Genomic DNA, 17,235 nt, shown 5'->3' with positions numbered 1-17,235 from the left:
AGTTGTCCAGCTAATTTCTTTCTATTTTTAGTAGACGGGGGTCTCGCTCTTGCTCAGGCTGGTCTTGAATTCCTGACCTCGAGCGATCCTCCCGCCTCGGCCTCCCACAGTGCTAGGATTACAGGCATGAACCACCTCGCCCAGCCTTGCTTTCATGTTGAAGCATTAAAATGAATATCCTACCAACTGCCTTTCTATTCTCAATACTTGATTGAAGTGATTCCTAGAATTTTTTCCTTTTTAAAAAACAAGTTACATTTTTATGTGGGATGCCCCAACACAGGTTGGGGCAACTGCCAGGAGTGACAGGATGTTATTACTGAGCATTACCGGGTCCCCTTCCCAACCTTTTTCCTACCGTCCAGCTTCAGGCTTAAAAACGAGGAAGACACTTCCCTACCCAGACTTGGTGACCACCAGAAGTCACTCCATTACCAGAGGACTTTCTACCTCAGGGCCCTGGAACAGCCATCCTCTCCCAGCGCTGGAATCCCTGGGTTGAGAAGTTCCCTCTGGTTTTGCCCCGTTTTGTACAGCCACCACTCACCTCTGGTGGCTGTTTTCCTCAGGCGAAGCTCAACTTCCTACCTTTATTCTGAATCTATGCATGAACATCTTATTTCTTCAAATGCTGCAAGCTGAAATTCTTGCCTACCTCCGAGATCTGCGGACAGATGTTAAATGATTGACTTAATGCAATCAAGCCATTTATGCAGGCCCACTATGTACACACACCACCCCCGCCCAGGTGTGTGACAGAGGGGGAGGGGAACAGATATAAATAAGACCTCTCTCTAGTTCTCAAGTGTTCCTAGAGGCACCAACCAATAAGAAAAGTGACAACGCCCACTGGGCCTGGCTGGCGACCAGAATGTGGGGCTCGCTCCCTTCCCCAAGCTGACTTTCTCTTTAGGATTCGTGGTTAACTGCAAGCATTTACCTGCAAACTCTCTCTCTCTCTCTGGAAATCTCTCTCTTAATTTTTATAACCGTCTCACTAGTGAGGTATTTCTCACTAGCGGTGAAGCGTCAGCCCCAAGCCACCCAGTTGGCCAGCAGCGGCGACCACATTTCCGCAGGTGCAAAGGCCGGGCTCCGCTCAGTGCCTCAAACCACGTGGCCGCGCCCGTGCTTAACAACAAACCCGGCAGCCCGGCGCATGCGCCGGCCTCACCGCGCATGCGCCGGCCTCACCGCGCAAGCCGGGGGTCGGGGCTGTTGGGGGCGGTGCCTACCGCCAGCCGAGGGCGCATGCACCACGGCCAGTGAGGCCGGCTTCGTTGGTGGCTGGCGGTAGCAGTGGCGTCTCTGCTTCCGTGTGCGCGGCCTGCGGCCCTGTGGTGTTTCGGTAGCCAGGCTGAGTGTCGGGCGGTGGGTGTCTGGACCCGGCTTAGGCTCCCCGGGCGGCTGCGGCCCGCGTCCCGGCCTCCGGCTGCAGTGATGGAGCCTCTCCGCGCCGGCGGCGGCGAGGAGCCGGTCGTGGGGCCGGGAGTGACTTCCGGTCGGCTCACCTGCGACCGCAAGTAATGCGGCGGCGCGCGGTCACCTGGGGCGGCTGGAGCCCCGGCTCCTGCTCTGGCCCCCGCCTAGGCTAGGGACGAAGTGTCAACTTCCCGAACTTGTATAAGGCTGCTGCACGCAGGGTCGGCCGGGCCCAGTTTGATATTGGTTAAAATACTGGAGTTGTTATTCGAGAGTTTCCGGGTGAATATATGCCCTGCACTTTGGGAGTTGATGTAGTCAGGTTCGATGGAGTATGTGGAGGCTTGCGCAGTCCGCTTGGCAGTGCTGTCCCATGATTGCCCACGTAGCGTAGCGTCGCGTCCTTCTTCACTGCTGTCATCCTGTTCCAAGCTGCCATTATTTTTCTCCTAAATGTTTTCCATCATCTCATTGCACTGCTTCCTCCAATCCGTTATCCATACAGTAGTCCAAGTAGTCTTTTACAAACAAATTGAGTCATGGCATCATAACCCTACTTAAAACTCTTAAAAGTCCGTCTACTGCACTTGGAGTAAAATCCATGCTCATGTTTTCCCAGGCCTTGTGTGATCTGGCCGTTGCCAGCCCCTTTGCAGAACTGTGCGTGTGTAGAACCAACTCTCCAAAGCAGGATCCACCTGGCCCCTGGCCACTGAATTCCCCCAGTGCTCAAGAGGAAGGACAAGGAAGATACTATTTTGCCACACGATTAAGCCTTGTAGTGTGTTAGAAGATATCCTGTGAGATTTAGACAATGGAGTTCTTACTGGCTCTTTTTAACTCCAAAATAAAGTAAAAAATTCTCACTGTTCCAGCCTTCTTGTGTTTCCCCAAATGCATCAGGTCTTTCCAACCTTAGAAATTACACGTTTCATTGCAAGATGTTTGTTCCACTTTTGGCCTGATTAACTCTTGGGTCAGATGTCACTATCAGAGAGGCCTCACTGACCTCCCACTACCTCCTCAATTTCAGTTAGGATTCTCTCATTTTATCAGAAAGAGTCTTGTACTTCCCTCATACAGCACTCACCACAAGTTTGTGTGTGTGTCTGTGTGTGTGTGTGTGTATTTTTTAAATGTCTTCCCCAAAGACTCCAAGCTCTGTGGGGATAGGAATTAGTTAACCTAGTATATTGCCTAGTGTAATTGACTTTTACTAGTTGTTGAATATGACTTATTTTACTTCTGAAACTCGTCTTTATCCTTCTGATGGGAGCCTTCTTGTTTCCAACTCTCACTTCTGGAAGGCTTGCTGTTTTGGGCACAGCCAGGCTCTTACGTGCCTTCCTGACCCTTTTCTCCATTTCCAGCCCCTTTTTGGTGCTTTTTTTTTTTTTTTAAACCTACCCAGTGTGGACCCCAAGGCCAGTTACTTTAATGGCTTTTCTCCTCAGCATCTTGACCCCATGACCTTTTGTTCTACCACTTCTCTGAAAACCCCCAATAATGACATTTCCCCCAGGAAATTACTAGAGGAGGAAATTGTATGGCCTTGGGATTGTTGTGAATCCATGGTTTTGGGGGGCCAACCTTAGGTTGGTCCTCCACACCCATCATCAGTGTTTGTTCCCCATTAACAACTCCTTTTTGTCTTCTACAGGAGATTTATTCCAGACTCCTCACTCTTCTCCAGCCTGTATCCTAACTTTGCCCCCTGACCAGGAGTTGCCCAAACTTCCTACCTTATGAGGTGTTTTCTCTGTAGTCCACTTCAGCTTCCCTCCTCTGCATCTACAGATTTAGGTCCATCAGGAGTCATCCTGCTAGAGTGAGAGAAACATGGGTGCCTTCTGTTCATCTCTGCTCTGGAGCTTTCCCTGCTGCTGTGTCATCTTGTGCAACTTTCTGTGTAGGTTATTTCCCTCCTCTCCCTGTAGCCATTACATTCTCTAGTTTTTCTTGCCATAATTTTTCTCTCCCCACTCCCATCTCATTATTACTTTATCACTCTGGCTGTCTCCTTCACGGCCAAGCTCATTAAAGGATAGGGCACTCCCTTGTGGCCTCTATTTCCTCATTTGCTCATTTCATAACCCACTATGGTCTGGATTTGGTCCCCGTTGCTCCACCTAAACAGCAACTAAGATAACCAGTGACCCGTTGGTATCCAAATTCACTGGATCCTTTCTGATTTCCTTATGTGAACTTGCTATATCACCTACTGGTAACCATTCTTTCTTCCTTCTTTATTGTTACCAGAAGTGTTCCCCAAACTTCATTCTTTTTTAACCTTTTCTGTACTACAGTACTGTTACTTAATATTTTTGGTTGAATTGACATCTTTTTTTTCTTAACTTAAACCCCTGTATGTATGCAAATAAGAAAATGAAAACATTTCCAGCTAATGCAAAGGCTCTGAGCCAGAATCCTGCCTCCTCTGTTGGAAAGGGAGCTGAGCACCAAGCTGAGCCTTTCTCTTGAAAAAAGTCAGAGGGCCCAAAGAGGAGGAACTTTCTCACTGTGTTGTTCACTTTTAACCTTCCCAGTGTTAGCCTCTTCATACCCTCTAAAACGATCTCTGGTACCTGGTGGCCTTGGGAACTTGGGAGCTGCTTGCTCTGCGGATGTAGCCATATGTGCCCATACTTGCCTTGAGCTCAGATTTGCATTTCTGACTGCATGCTGCCCAGGGCACTGGTGGTGTAAGTGCCTCTCCAGCCCCTCTCCCTGCTTCCCATCGCCTGCCTTTTTGAGAGCCTCATTTTTGTGACTGAATTCACTGGTGACTCAGCTGTCCAGACCAAACTTTTTATTATTTTAGACTTCTCTCTGAGCCGTACTTCCTTTTAGCAGATATTAAGCACCTCTGTGTATCAGACTGCAAGCCAGGTATTCAAATCTTAATTCCTACGTGATGTTTCTTGGGCCCTAGACACAATGTATTGTTGCCTCCTCTGTGTTCATGCGGCCTCTTGTCCGTGTCACCATTGGCTGACCTGCCCTGCTGTGTTGTTATGACGGACTTCTCCAGTAGAGAGGGAGTCTCTGGGGGCAGTTAATGCTCAATTCTTTGAATCCCAGTGCAATGCTGGTGGGATTGTTTTATTTGATGAGGAAGGAGTGAGGCTCATTGGGGGCACTTGTGGCCATTTCTTACAAATAAAGCTTCTGTGTTGAAAGAAACCTTAGTTTCTTCACAGTTAATTAAAAAGCAAGGCTGACTCCTGCTTATTGTGTTGCTTTTTAATGTATTTATTAGTGTTATACAGGTAATATCGTGAAAATTTTCTCCTTCAATCATCAGTTCCTATGTGGAGTAAAATGTGAAATTTCCCCTTCTTCCCCCTCTCAACTGTTGCAGGTTAGTATGTATCCTTCCAGATCTTTTTGTGTTCATTCCATGCACACAGATGGGGACACACTTTTTTTTCAACATAAATGTGTTCATACTATGTCCATGACTTTTTTCACTTAACGTGGTTTTTTATATCAATAGCACAGAAAATACTTAATGACTGTATTAAACTATTAAAGACATACTGCAGTAAGCATCCTTGTATATATGTGTGAGTATTTCTCTGGAATAAAAACCTAGAACTAGAATTTCTGGGCAGAGGTCAGGTGCATTTAAAATTTTGATAGATATTGCTAAATTGTCCCCCCAAAAGGGCTTTACTAATTTATTTCTACCAACAATGTATGAGCGTGGCTCCTCCTCCTCGTCAGTATTGGATGTTACCAAACTTCACATTCTTGCCAACCTGATGGGTGAGAAATTATATTGCGAATTGAAAGGGAGTTATTTTTGAGAACATTTTAATTAATCTTTCTGAGATTCTGATTTGTTTTGAGCTCCTGTTTATTGGATTAATATTCAGCCTAGAAGTTTCTAGTCTCTGATTTATACAGAAGCTACTTCCTCACATCCCTGATTCCGTGCATTACAGTTGGTCATGCTGCTGTGATATAAATCATTTGTGCCATAATGAAATGAAGATGCTAATTCGGAAAACAGCAGCCAAATGACTTCAGCTGTTATGGAGAACATTCATGGGCATCACTCAGGATTTTGGTTGCTGGCTTTCTTAGCTGGCTGCCCAAATGTTCTTTGTTGATGATACTGCATTTCTTCCTTCTCTGGTTAATTTTTCTTAGTCTTTATCAGAACTCATTAAAATATATAGTTTGTGCCCTTTTAAGAAGTTAATATTTGGAAACTTGAATTCATTTAATTGGAAGGATATTGATCTTTTAAGAAATCAGTCTACTTTAATTATAAAATATTTAAGAAAATATATATGATCAGTTCTGTATAACCAATTGATAATCAGGCATATCAATTTTCTTTTTCCTTTTAGAGAGTCTGCAGAGGATGCCAAATCAGAGAATCCCCTACTCAAGTCAAACTCAGGAGCAAGATTGTTTACAAAGTCAATATGTCAATAATAATGAAGAAATGGCAATCAGACAAGAAATTGGTGGTGATGCGAAGGCGGAGGAATGCCTCCCCTCTCGCTCCTGTGACGATGGGCCGTCCACCTCTGCTGAGGGATGTGCATCAGCAGCTCCAAGGTGGGGGCAGGCCCTGCTGCACATCGACAGACATCAGATCCAGGCAGTGGAGCCTAGTGCGCAGGCCCCTGAACTGCAGGGTTTGGGTGTGGATGTCTATGACCAGGATGTGCTAGAGCAGTGTGTGCTTCAGCAGGTGGACAATGCAATCCATGAGGCCAGCCGTATGGCCCAGCTCACTGACGCAGAGAAGGAGTATCGGTCAGTCGTGGATGACCTCACGTGAGTGTGGCCCATCTTCAGAATTTGTATTTAAACATGACAGGGAAATTCAGGTAATAAAGAGCTCTAGTATTCCTGAAATTTCAGAGAGTCATAGAACCTCTTATTTGGAGGACAGGGTCAATAAATGCAGTCCTCAACCTCATCTTGAAGCCCTGGCCCTTGCCCTCAGGAGCAGCATTGCACACAGAAGTCATGGTCCTAGTCCAGCTCACAAAAGCCTGTTTCTTGCGCAATGTCCTAGAGAAAGGGCTATTCTAAGTGCTCTAGGACTCACCAGTACATGCACAAACTGGTCTCAGAAGTGCACCTATAGCTCAGGTGTTTCTTGCTCATTATACCAGGAACGCATCCAGCTCCCTCACGTTTTTCTCTGTTCTGTAGTTTCTTTCCCGCTTGTCCCTAAACCAAGTGTTCAGTCCTTGGCAATTTTTCAGATTTGCACTTCTGGAAATAATGAGAAAGAGCTCCCTGGTTTTCCTTTCTTCTGTCCTGCTTTTGACTCTATAAGGAAATATGAAGTCCTGTGGAGACTTCATTTGTGTTTTAGAGGCAAGATTGACTTGAGCTATTTTGAGCATAGCACATTGGTGGGGAAGAGGGGAGGTGCTGGACCTGGGCCAGGGTTGGGGGAGCAAATGGGAGGGTAAGGGAAGGGAAGAGGGTTGAGCTCACTCATCATTGCTTATCTGCCCCCCATCAGGCAGTATTCTAGGCTGTGTCAGGCAAGTGAGAAAGAGAAGGTAAAAACTGGGCTGAGTGGAGGGTGGAGCAGTGTCACAGGGGGCCACTGGGGAGGCTGGAGGCTTTTGGCACTTAGAGAACATGTTTTCTGCTAGTGTTCCCTGGTGTGTTCTTTTGGCCTCTTGAGTAGCAGGTGCTTTTGCATAGTTGTAGTCTGACCTTGAGTGTTGAGGACCTCAACTTAGTTGGAGATGTGGCCACTTCCTACAGAGTTGACAGAGGAGAGTGCCGTGGAGTCTCCAGGCATCCAGGAGGGTGCCGCTAGATGGCTGGTAGTATATGGTACCTTTAATGGCTAGTGACTTGGCACTGTTTATCCTGAAAGCCACAAAGGATGCAAACAGCAAATTACACAAGTTTCGAGAAGATTGAATTTGTGTTCTGAAAATTGAAAGCTACAATTCTATGGTGTCTGTTTTAGGAGTAATTTATTTTAAATTGATTTTTTTTTCTTTGCAGCACAAAGTTTAATGCTACAGTAAATGAATCTTCCAGTTCTGTGAAAGAAAAATATTGTTACAGATATGATTTGTATAAGAAAACGCTTAAGCATTTTTAGGACTTTCAAAGCTTCGGAAGGCTTCCATAATGGGCTTATAAAAACCCATGTATGCATTTTTTCATATAAAAGGACAACTTATTGCACATTGTTCTAGCACAGTGTTTTGAATGAAGTAGATACTTAAAGAAATGCTTGTACAGTAAGTGAATCAGCTTACAAATGAGAATGCGCTGATTTAAATCAACCAGATTAAAAAAAAAACACTAGCAGCCATTTCAAACCTCTAATGATCCTTCAAGTTCTATTTGTGGCTGGTAGGGATGTGCATTCTTGTTTAGTTTGTTTTAGTTAATAAGTAAAAGTGACATGTTTTTAGCATTTTTGTCTATGTTATGCTATTAAAATGTTACCAGAGTTGAAAAGTAGATAATTTGTCTTATTTTTCAGGTCATGTATGACATCGCTAAGGCAAATCAATAAAATTATTGAACAACTTAGCCCTCAAGCTGCCACCAACAGAGACATCAACAGGAAACTATATTCTGTAAAACGATAGAAGTATAATAAGGTGATTCAAAATGACACATAAATACTGCATTTTTTTAAAAGTCATCATTTAGGCCCATTTAATAATTTAGGAAGTATTCTAAAAAGTGCATATAAGATGTGAAGCAAATATTTATAATTACAGTAGAGAAATTTTGGGTTGCTTTTGTATGTTTAATCTTTCAGCTATTTTCCTTTAATCTCTTCTATTATACAGCATTTTTAACAACACACAGATGTGTAGACACACACCCATCCATCCATCCATTCATTGATACATGCATCCATATATATACAGATGCTTCTCACCTCAGGGTGGTACTATGTCTTGATAGATGCATCATAAGTTGAAAACGCTGTAAGTTGAAAATGCATTTAAATACCCTGATAAGCCCATCTTAAAGTAAAAAAATCGTAAGTGAAACCCTTGTTAAGTCCAGAAGCTCCTCAGTATGTGACGGGGTTGTGTCCTGCTAAATCCATTATAAAGCTATAAAATCACAACTTGAATGATTGTAAGGTGGGGACTGTCTGTATATTTGAGAATAAGTTGTTTTTGGTGTTGCTTACCTTGTCACTTACGTGCACTGCATAGTCATCCTTGCTTCACCATCTGTTTCACCCAGCTCCTCTTGGGCACTCTGGCCTCTCACTCAGTCTCCTGGTGTTGTATGAATGCTTTTCTGCTCAGCCCCTGCTTGCTGTAATTGTCTTCACTCTGTTTCCTGCTGATGCACCCATCACCCCTCACACACTCCTGCTCCCTGTTTGGAGAGTCAGCACCCAGACGCACTGGGGCTATGCTTAGGGTTGGAGAACTTAAGGGTAGGAAACATCTGTTACTTAGGATGTTATTTTTATGAGGTTTGAAACATTTTTTTAGGATTTTTGTATAGCTTTGTGAGGTAGAAATATTTTTTAAGATTTATATAACCCTTTATAAAAAATACATTGCAGTGGATAGGAATGACTAGTTTTGATCATTCCGTTCTGCCATCCAAAGTGACTATCAGTGTCCTGGTGCTTATAGTTGATTTGCTGCAGTGAGTGGAGTCCTTTATCTTTTCTTTACGCTCTCTTGGGGGTGTGCATAGACTCAGTTCATGTGGCCTTCCTTTTACTTTCCACTCACCAGTCTATTATTTTCTCTGATTCACCTTCGGAATAGCAGCCCAAAGGTCAGAGTTAGTAGTAGCTTGGGGCAACAGGGTCACCCCAAATCAAATCAGAGAGGGGACATTTGACCTTTTGTGGAAGCTTGTGAAGTTGATGTGCAGAGGCCTTCTCTGCCCTTCTTGGGCATCTGGTGGGCTAGGATTTCAAGGGCAGAGAGGACCAAACTTTAGGCCACTTCAGGTTCTACTCTAAATTATATATTCTTGGCCTTCTTTGGCAGCTCTTTGATGTTTAGAGATAGACTATTCAGAGGAAAAGTTTTAAACAGGATTTTGTTGAGAGAAAGACTGAGAAAAAACCAAATTGCAAGTTGTTGCAGTTGGAGTTTATGTCCAGGATTTTGCCTCAGTCTATGCTCATATTTAGAGTTGAAATATTCTTGACCTTGGGAAGATGAACCAGGTACCACAGGCCCAGTTCATAGGGGAGGCCCCAGGAAGGCCATGTATCCCAGATCTGGTGATGTTGAAGGTAACAGGAGAAAGAGGAGTCTGGGGTGGGAGGAGTCTAGGGTAAGGAGGCATAGCAAAATATATTTTTCTTTTAAAGTTTTGTGATCAGTAGAATACTATAAAGGACAGTCATAAATATGGTAGTTGTCAGAAGGGACTCACTTTTTTGACTGATCATTTGTGTTTTTATTTCTTACCCGTAGGACCTGTTGACCTCCATAGCCCATTGACTGCTAAGGTCAGAAACACAGAGAGGTTTAGTGATGTACCCAGTGTGTAATGGGGAACACCAAGTAGAACAGTTCTGTCTCCCAAGTCAGTGTGCAGGTACTTAAGTGCTTGGGCACATGGAAAGCTGTTTGCTGCCCAGTCAGGAAGGCGTGTGGTGCAAGGCTGCCTGCTGGGAGCGCTGAGACCCACTTTTTGCTAGAAAAGTGGTGGTTGCCCAGATAAGGCTCTCTCTAGTAATAGCAGTGTATGGAATTTCTGGTTTATTTTTGTTTTACTTTTGCCTAAAGTTTTAAAATTTTATAATGCTGTCTTTTTTATTTAACAATCATGTCATTACTGTTTTCTGTATTCAATATTTACCATTTAAGGAACAACAGCTAAAAAAGATCACTGCAAAACAAAAACGTCTCCAGGCCATCCTTGGAGGAGCAGAGGTAAAAGTTGAACTAGACCATGCCAGTCTGGAGGAGGAGGATGCAGGTGAGGATGCTGTGAGCAGTTTCACTGTGTTCTTGAATTGTTGCCCAATGCCTGTGGTCAGTGGAGGGTCTCTTTAGTCTTTGCCCGGGTTTTGAGAAAAATACATTTTTTGCCTTAGTGTAAAAAAAGATTTAGGAAAATTTTATTCACTATACTTGTAGAACCAAATTCCTCTTTATAAAGAGAATGAAAATAAATTTTTAACTCAGTTCACTGGTGGCTGCTGGTGCACATTTATTACAACATTTAATAAATTTGAAATCTTAAACATTCTCAAATAGTTAATTTGATAAGGATAACATGATGATTAAATTACACGTTGGAAGCCCAGCATCAATACACATTCGTAGAATTGCTCTCAAATATCTTTAAGGACTGTATTCGGCAGGCTTTGTAAGCATCAGTTCTGTTTAAGAAAAGACATCTTTATTCAGGTTATACCATGGCCATGATTTCATTTATATTACTGCCTTGGATAGTTGTCTTTTGGAAAACCTTTTGGGAAATTGCATAAGCTCTAGAACTAAATATCTTTGCAGTCATTTTGTGTGTGTGTGTGTGTGTGTGTGTGTGTGTGTTTAGAAATTGTTGGTAGCTATTTAGTCATTTACTGCTTGAAATACAGATTAAGCCTTCTTAATATTTAAGCTCTACAAGCAATTATTTTCTACTAGCTCCAGAAGTTTATTCAGTAAAACAAGAGAATTATTATGAAGAATTAATTGAGGCAGTAGAGAAGTATGTGCTTTTAAAGTTCAGTCTCTCAGAATTCATTAGGCCTATGGCAGTGCTTTCTGCTGCTGTGGTACCGTGTGTCTCATTGGTAACAGATGTTTGTTCCTGTCTGGCTACTGAAAACCTGCTGCTGTCTTTCACCTTTTGCTGCTACTTCGGTAAAACTTAGCCCAGGGTTAATAGTTCACCTCCCCAAATCCAAAAGCCCCTTTTCACCCTTGCTCCATTTGGCCTGTCTACAGCAGCTGATGCTTCCCGTGCCTTCTGAGATTCCTGTCTGTCTCCTGGTTTTCCTTTCTCTCTTTGACTACTTCTGTTTAGTTATTTCTGGCCAGCTTTCTTGGCCTTATCTTAAATGCTAATGTTTCTCAGGATTTCTTGTTGAGCCCTCTTCTTGTTCTGCTACACCCCTTAAACCCCCACCCCCAATAATCTAATCCCCTGGCTTTGGCAGCCACCTGGGTTCTAGTGCCTTACAAATCTGTACACTTCTGGCCTTGCCCTTTTTATGAGCTCCAGTTCCTGCTATATCTCTCCATCTGGGCACCAGCCAACACTTGAGACTCCTGGTCTCTTTTACTGCCCTCCCTCCTCTGTCCTGTCTGGGGAGGCGGTAGAGCAGAGTGCCTGAGAGCCCAGGCTTTGTGGGTCTAGCTCTGCATTGCCTAGGTAAGGACCCTGGCTATGTTTCCTACCTTTCTGTTTGAACCCCAGCGGTAGGCATAAGTGCAGTAGCCTCCACTTCTCCTCTCATGCTTTCCTGAGGTTTCTTTTCCCCTGGTCTCCACTTGGTGATCCATTTCATAAGGTGGTGGTGAGGATTACCTAACAAAGAATCCTTTCTTGGAAGTAGGTGGGATGAGGATAAATTATAAACAAAACGAAGCTTTGGCTTAGCCACTACGGTCTGGGAGAAGGTGAGGGTACTTACCATCACCATTCCTATTCAGCATTGTACTGGACAGTGTAATAACGGAAGAAAAGAAATCAAAAGCATAAGGATTGAAAAGAAGAAATAAAACCATCATTATTCACAGAATACATGATTATCTAGAAAATCCAAAAGAATCTGTGGACCATCTGTTGGAATTACTATGTGAATTTAGCAATATAATTGAATACAAGGTCAATATATAGAATTCAGTCATATTTCTGTATGCCAGGGAAAAAAATTTAATAGAGATGCCAATTACAATCAAAATACCTGAAAATAAATCTTGGCAAAAAATGTAGTTTTCTACAATGTTTTCTATATTAATAACTCTAAAATGTATTGAAAAATTAAAGAAGATCTAAATAAATGTGAGTGAGATACGAATTGGAAGATCCAGTATTGTCAATGTGTCAGTTCTCCTATCTAGCTACAGTTTCAGTGCAACCCTTAAATAAATTTCCGTTTTTTTTTTCTTTTTTTTTTTTTATGTTGAGGGGAAAGGCATAGGAGAGAAAGTATAGGGTAAGGATGGGGGGGACATTAACAAGCTGACTCCAAAATTTGTATAAACATGCATTGGGCCAAGAATAGCCAAGGCAATCTTGAAGAAGAATAAAATATCAAGACCTATTTTAAAGCTATAGTAATTAAGACAGTGTGATATTGGTACAGGGATAGACACACGGACCAATGGACAGAATAGAAGGTCCAGCAAATAGACCCACCCACCCACATATGTCACTTGATTCATTACAAAGGTGGCAGGCAGTGCTGTGGAGAAGAGTGATCTTTTCAATGAATGGTGCTGGGTTAGTCCACATGAAAATAAAATTAATCTTGACCCATTACACTATGTACAAAAATGGATTCGGGATTATAGATCTAAATATGAATAGTAAAACAAAGCTTTTAGACTATAACATAGGGAAAACATTTTCATGATCTTGGGATAGGCAAAAACTTAAAAACAGGACACAAAATGCTCACTGTAAAGGAAAATATATGTTAAATGGGCTATATTAAAACTAAGAACTTCTTTTTGTGTCTCGCTCTGTCACTCTGGGTAGAGTGCCGTGACATCAGCCTAGCTCACAGCAACCTCAAACTCCTGGGCTCAAGTGATCCTCCTCAGTCTCCCAAATAGCTGGGACTACAGTCATGTGCACCATGCCCGGCTCATTTTTCTAGTTTTTTGTAGAGATGGGGTGTTGCTCTTGCTCAGGCTGGTCTCGAACTCCTGAGCTCAAGCAGTCCTCCCACCTCAGCCTCCCAGAGTGCTAGGAGTACAGGCGTTAAGAACTTCTGTTTGTCAAAAGGTATCATTGAGAGAGTGAAAAGGCAAGCTTCAGAGTGGGAGAAGGTATTTGGAATGCATGACTCGAATCCAGAATATATGAAAATCTAGAAATCTTTTTTTTTTTTTTTTTTTTTTTTTTTTTTTTTTCAAAAAAGCCAGACTAAGAGAAAAATGGTCAAAGGACTTAACATTTCCTGCACAAAAGAGGCTGTCCAAAAAATTGATAAATCTGCAAAAGGCATGATATTTCATTAGTCATCAGGGAAATGCAAATTACAGCCACAATATGGTACCACTATGCACCTACCATAATAGCCAAAATGGAATGGCAAGAATGTGGACCAGCTGGAACTCTCAAACACTGTTGGTGGAACTTTGGTGCCACTTTGGAAAATTGTTTGGCAGTGTCTGCTAAAGCTTAACATAACCAAAGAATTATATATATATATTACCAAAGGATGCGTACCAGAATATTCATAGCAACAGTATTCTTAGTAGCCAAAACCTGAAAGTCACCCAAATGTCCATTAAAAGTGATATGGAAAAATTATAGTATAGTCATATAATAGTATACCAACAGTAGTGAGAATTTACAAACTGCAACTCCACTCGACAATTAAGTATGTAGCTCACAGGCATGATGTTGAGCAAAAGAAGGTGGACACACAAGCACTGACATTTCCATCTCCATCGAGTTCTGAGCCCGGTGCAACTCACCTACAGTGTCAGGAGTCAGGTCCATCATTATCTGGGGGCGGGTAGAGGCTGGGAGGTAGCCCGAGGGGCACGTCTGGAGGTGCCAGTAATTTCCGTTACTTGATCTGGGTGCTAGTTTATGAGCTTTTCTGTGAGTATTCATTGAGCTATACAGTTATGATTGGTGCACTTTCTGATGTATATTTTATTTCAGTGCAGGCTTAATGAAATACTGGCTGTAGTATCATTGGCCTGTAAGAATTGTGTATTTTAGGATGTGGATTCCTTCCTGTTAAGTATTAGATCTTTTGGTGTTTCGGCTACATGGTGAAGTAATTTTGCCAGAGGTTAATTTCAGCTATTGAAAGGGGGATGATTTCTGGGTAGCTGTGCCCTTACTGTGGCATAACTTCCAATTTTAGTTCCATCTCTTCGAGTCAGTTAACTTCATGTATTTAACACAGTGCTGTCGAGTAGACCTTTTTGCAGTGACGGAAATGTTCTTCTCTGTTGTCCATTGTGGTAGCCATTAGTCACGTGTAGCTATTGAGCGCTTGAAGTACGGCCAAGTGTAAATGTGGAACTGAGTTTTTAACTTAATTTAAATTTAAATAGCCATAGGTGACTGGTAACTAACCTGTTCGGCAGTATAGAGCTAATATTTATGTTTTTCCTGTTTAGGTACATTTTGATCCCTTAGATGTCTGTTTTATTATCTCTTGAATTTAAGTCTACCTGAGTGTTGGTGTTAGCAATGACGTGGAAACTTTGGAGATTGCTTCCTCAGGGGCTACTCCTCAGTTGATAAGGAAACATAGCTAAATTTCTCTCTCTATAACTGTAATTTCTATAGTAATAGTTCTGTCCTTAGATGCACAGAGTATATTTATAGTGTGATATTTTGGAGAAAAGTTACTGAGAAATCACCCTTTTGAATAGGAAAATATTAAATATGGCATGATTAATGCTATAATAAATTTAACTCTGTCCTTTACATATAGCATGCTTTAGTACATCGATGATGTGTTTTTTACAAGTTATTTATAGGTGCCTACTGTTTATCCAATAAATGAGTATTTCCATTGTACTCTTGGAAAGTTTATGCTAGCGCCAAATGCGTTGTCATTACTTTTTCAGAAGCGGGACCGTCCTGTCTTGGCAGCATGCTCATGCCTGTCCAGGAGACTGCTTGGGAAGAGCTCATCCGCACTGGCCAGATGACACCTTTTGGTACCGAGATCCCTCAGAAACAGGAGAAAAAGCCTAGAAAAATAATGCTCAATGAAGAATCAGGCTTTGAAAAATATTTGGCAGATCAAGCCAAGCTGTCTTTTGAAAGGAAGAAGCAAGCTTGTAATAAAAGAGCAGCTAGAAAAGCTCCAAATTCAGTCACGCCTGAGTTGAACCCAACACAAAACGACAACAAACCAAACAAGAAAACCGAAGTTCTTTCTAAAACAAATAAGCGCTTGAAAAAGCACATCAAGAAACTCCAGAAGAGAGCTCTGCAGTTCCAGGGGAAAGTGGGATTGCCAAGGGGAAAGAAACCGTGGGAGTCAGATGTGAGGTCAATGGCAGAGGGGGACTCTGAGAGTGAAGAGTCCGAGTACTTCCCCACTGAGGAGGAGGATGATGATGAGGCATATTGGGCAGGGGCGGACCTGTCCAGAGATGGCACCGACTATGAGCTGGGGCCTGTGCTCAAGGGCCAGAAACGGCAGAAGAAAGTCTCAGTGCAGGAGATTGATGATGACTTTTTCCCAAGTTCCGGGGAAGAATCTGAAGCCACAGGAGGAGGAGGAGGAGCAGGTCGGAAAGTAGCGAGATGCCAAGATGATGGAGATGAAGATTATTATAAGCAGCAGTTAAGGTCAGTCTGCAGGGATCGTAAACAGATTGCACTGCTTACTTGATTTGAGGCAGCAGGCTTGTTAATACTTAAGCAGTCTAGATCCAGCTTAATATGTTGGCATTCAGGCAGAGGTTGGACTTCCTATAGCCTTAGCCTGCTAGAACCAGCGAGAACCCTGGGTCCTTAATAGACCTGGCCCCAAATGCTTGTACGTCTAGGTCTTTATATGGATTTGGAGGAAATTTAAGTTGAAAAGCTTAAGGGGAGGCTGGGGCAAGATGCATACAAAGGACTGAGCATGAGGTATGTGGCCTTCACACCCAGAGTTAAGTGTCATCCTGGAGTGTCAGGAAAAAGAAGAGTGAGATACGTCCTGTGTACTGGGTAGGAGTTTTTGCTTTTCCTTTTGAAGTGGGAAAGTAATTTTAGAGAACTTTCCTTCAAAAAAAGAGCTGAAGCTTGAGCTCACTTTCTTAAACCTTCTTTCCTTGTCTTGAAAAAATAGTTATCCACATAATTATAAATCATTGTCGTGCCAGAAGTGTACGTGGCATACCTTTCTCTTCATTGTCATTTTTAATGCTAGAGACTGACTTTGGCTTTTATCTGCATGACTTTGTCAGTATGTGATGCAAGTGGGATAAAAGGGAAAGTGAATGTGTGAAATGTGAAGTCAAGATTGTGTATCGGCATCTGTGTCTGTGAGCCAGGAAAAACGATCTGTGCACTGCGGGCCTCCCACAGTGTCCCACTGAACACCGAGTCTGTGTTAGTACAGCAGGGGGTCACAGGGGAGGAGGAATCTCATTGCTTTGTAAATATTTAATCGTGGGATGGCTTTTTCTCAGTCCTCAACAGTTTTTTCTTATTTTTCAAGGTGGGGAGATCTATTTTGTGGTATTTATTGTAGCTTTCTACTGGCCTACACGAATGAAGGTTGACCTGATATTTTTATTCTCTTGTTTGAGAACTGCTCATGGCCCATGTCCAGACTGCCAGGCAACAGAGTTCTTTTAAAAAATAATTTGAGGCCCTATAATGTAAATCCAGTTTGTTAGCGCTGTTAAACTCACATTCTAGTAGCACTAGTAGCTGCTCCAACTATGTAGTAATACATAGTTGAGGAGTGGCTTATATTTGTCATTTCTCACTGAAACTTTAATCCCTGTACATACTTAATATCTGTGGAGTTATTTGAGGAGTATCACTCAATACTCCTGAAAAGTGAGCAGTGTCAGTCTTAACGACTGTAGAGAATTAATAAAAGTGTTAATCTCAACATATTGATTATAAATGGGGCAATATATATTCTTCCCATTAAATTGGGTCAATATTAAGTATATTTTAAATGTATCATTTTGATCAAGAGCAATT

General features: G+C 42.5%; 1 protein-coding gene and 1 long non-coding RNA gene across 2 annotated transcripts in view; one reads left to right on the top strand and one right to left on the bottom strand.

Moving 5' to 3' along the window:
* Nucleotides 1-200: 200 nt before the first annotated feature.
* Nucleotides 201-1,095, bottom strand: LOC123650028. Its single transcript, XR_006739228.1, has 2 exons — nt 941-1,095; nt 201-664 (listed from the first exon to the last, which is right to left on the bottom strand). It is a non-coding gene; the product is annotated as an uncharacterized LOC123650028 (long non-coding RNA).
* A 162-nt stretch (nt 1,096-1,257) lies between these two features.
* The window catches only part of LOC123650026 (DNA excision repair protein ERCC-6-like), a 47,134-nt gene continuing 31,156 nt past the window's right edge, over nt 1,258-17,235 (top strand). The window contains 6 exon segments of the mRNA XM_045568409.1: nt 1,258-1,318; nt 4,682-4,783; nt 5,781-6,216; nt 7,910-8,030; nt 10,236-10,347; nt 15,147-15,879. Coding sequence (XP_045424365.1) covers nt 5,795-6,216; nt 7,910-8,030; nt 10,236-10,347; nt 15,147-15,879 — 1,388 coding nt within the window. The 5' untranslated portion in view covers nt 1,258-1,318; nt 4,682-4,783; nt 5,781-5,794.

Source organism: Lemur catta, chromosome 14 (assembly GCF_020740605.2).
Source record: "Lemur catta isolate mLemCat1 chromosome 14, mLemCat1.pri, whole genome shotgun sequence".
In the NCBI taxonomy this organism is placed as follows: Eukaryota; Metazoa; Chordata; class Mammalia; order Primates; family Lemuridae; genus Lemur; species Lemur catta.
The sequence above is the reverse complement of the archived record's forward strand: the minus strand, read 5'-3'. Positions and strand labels throughout refer to the sequence as shown.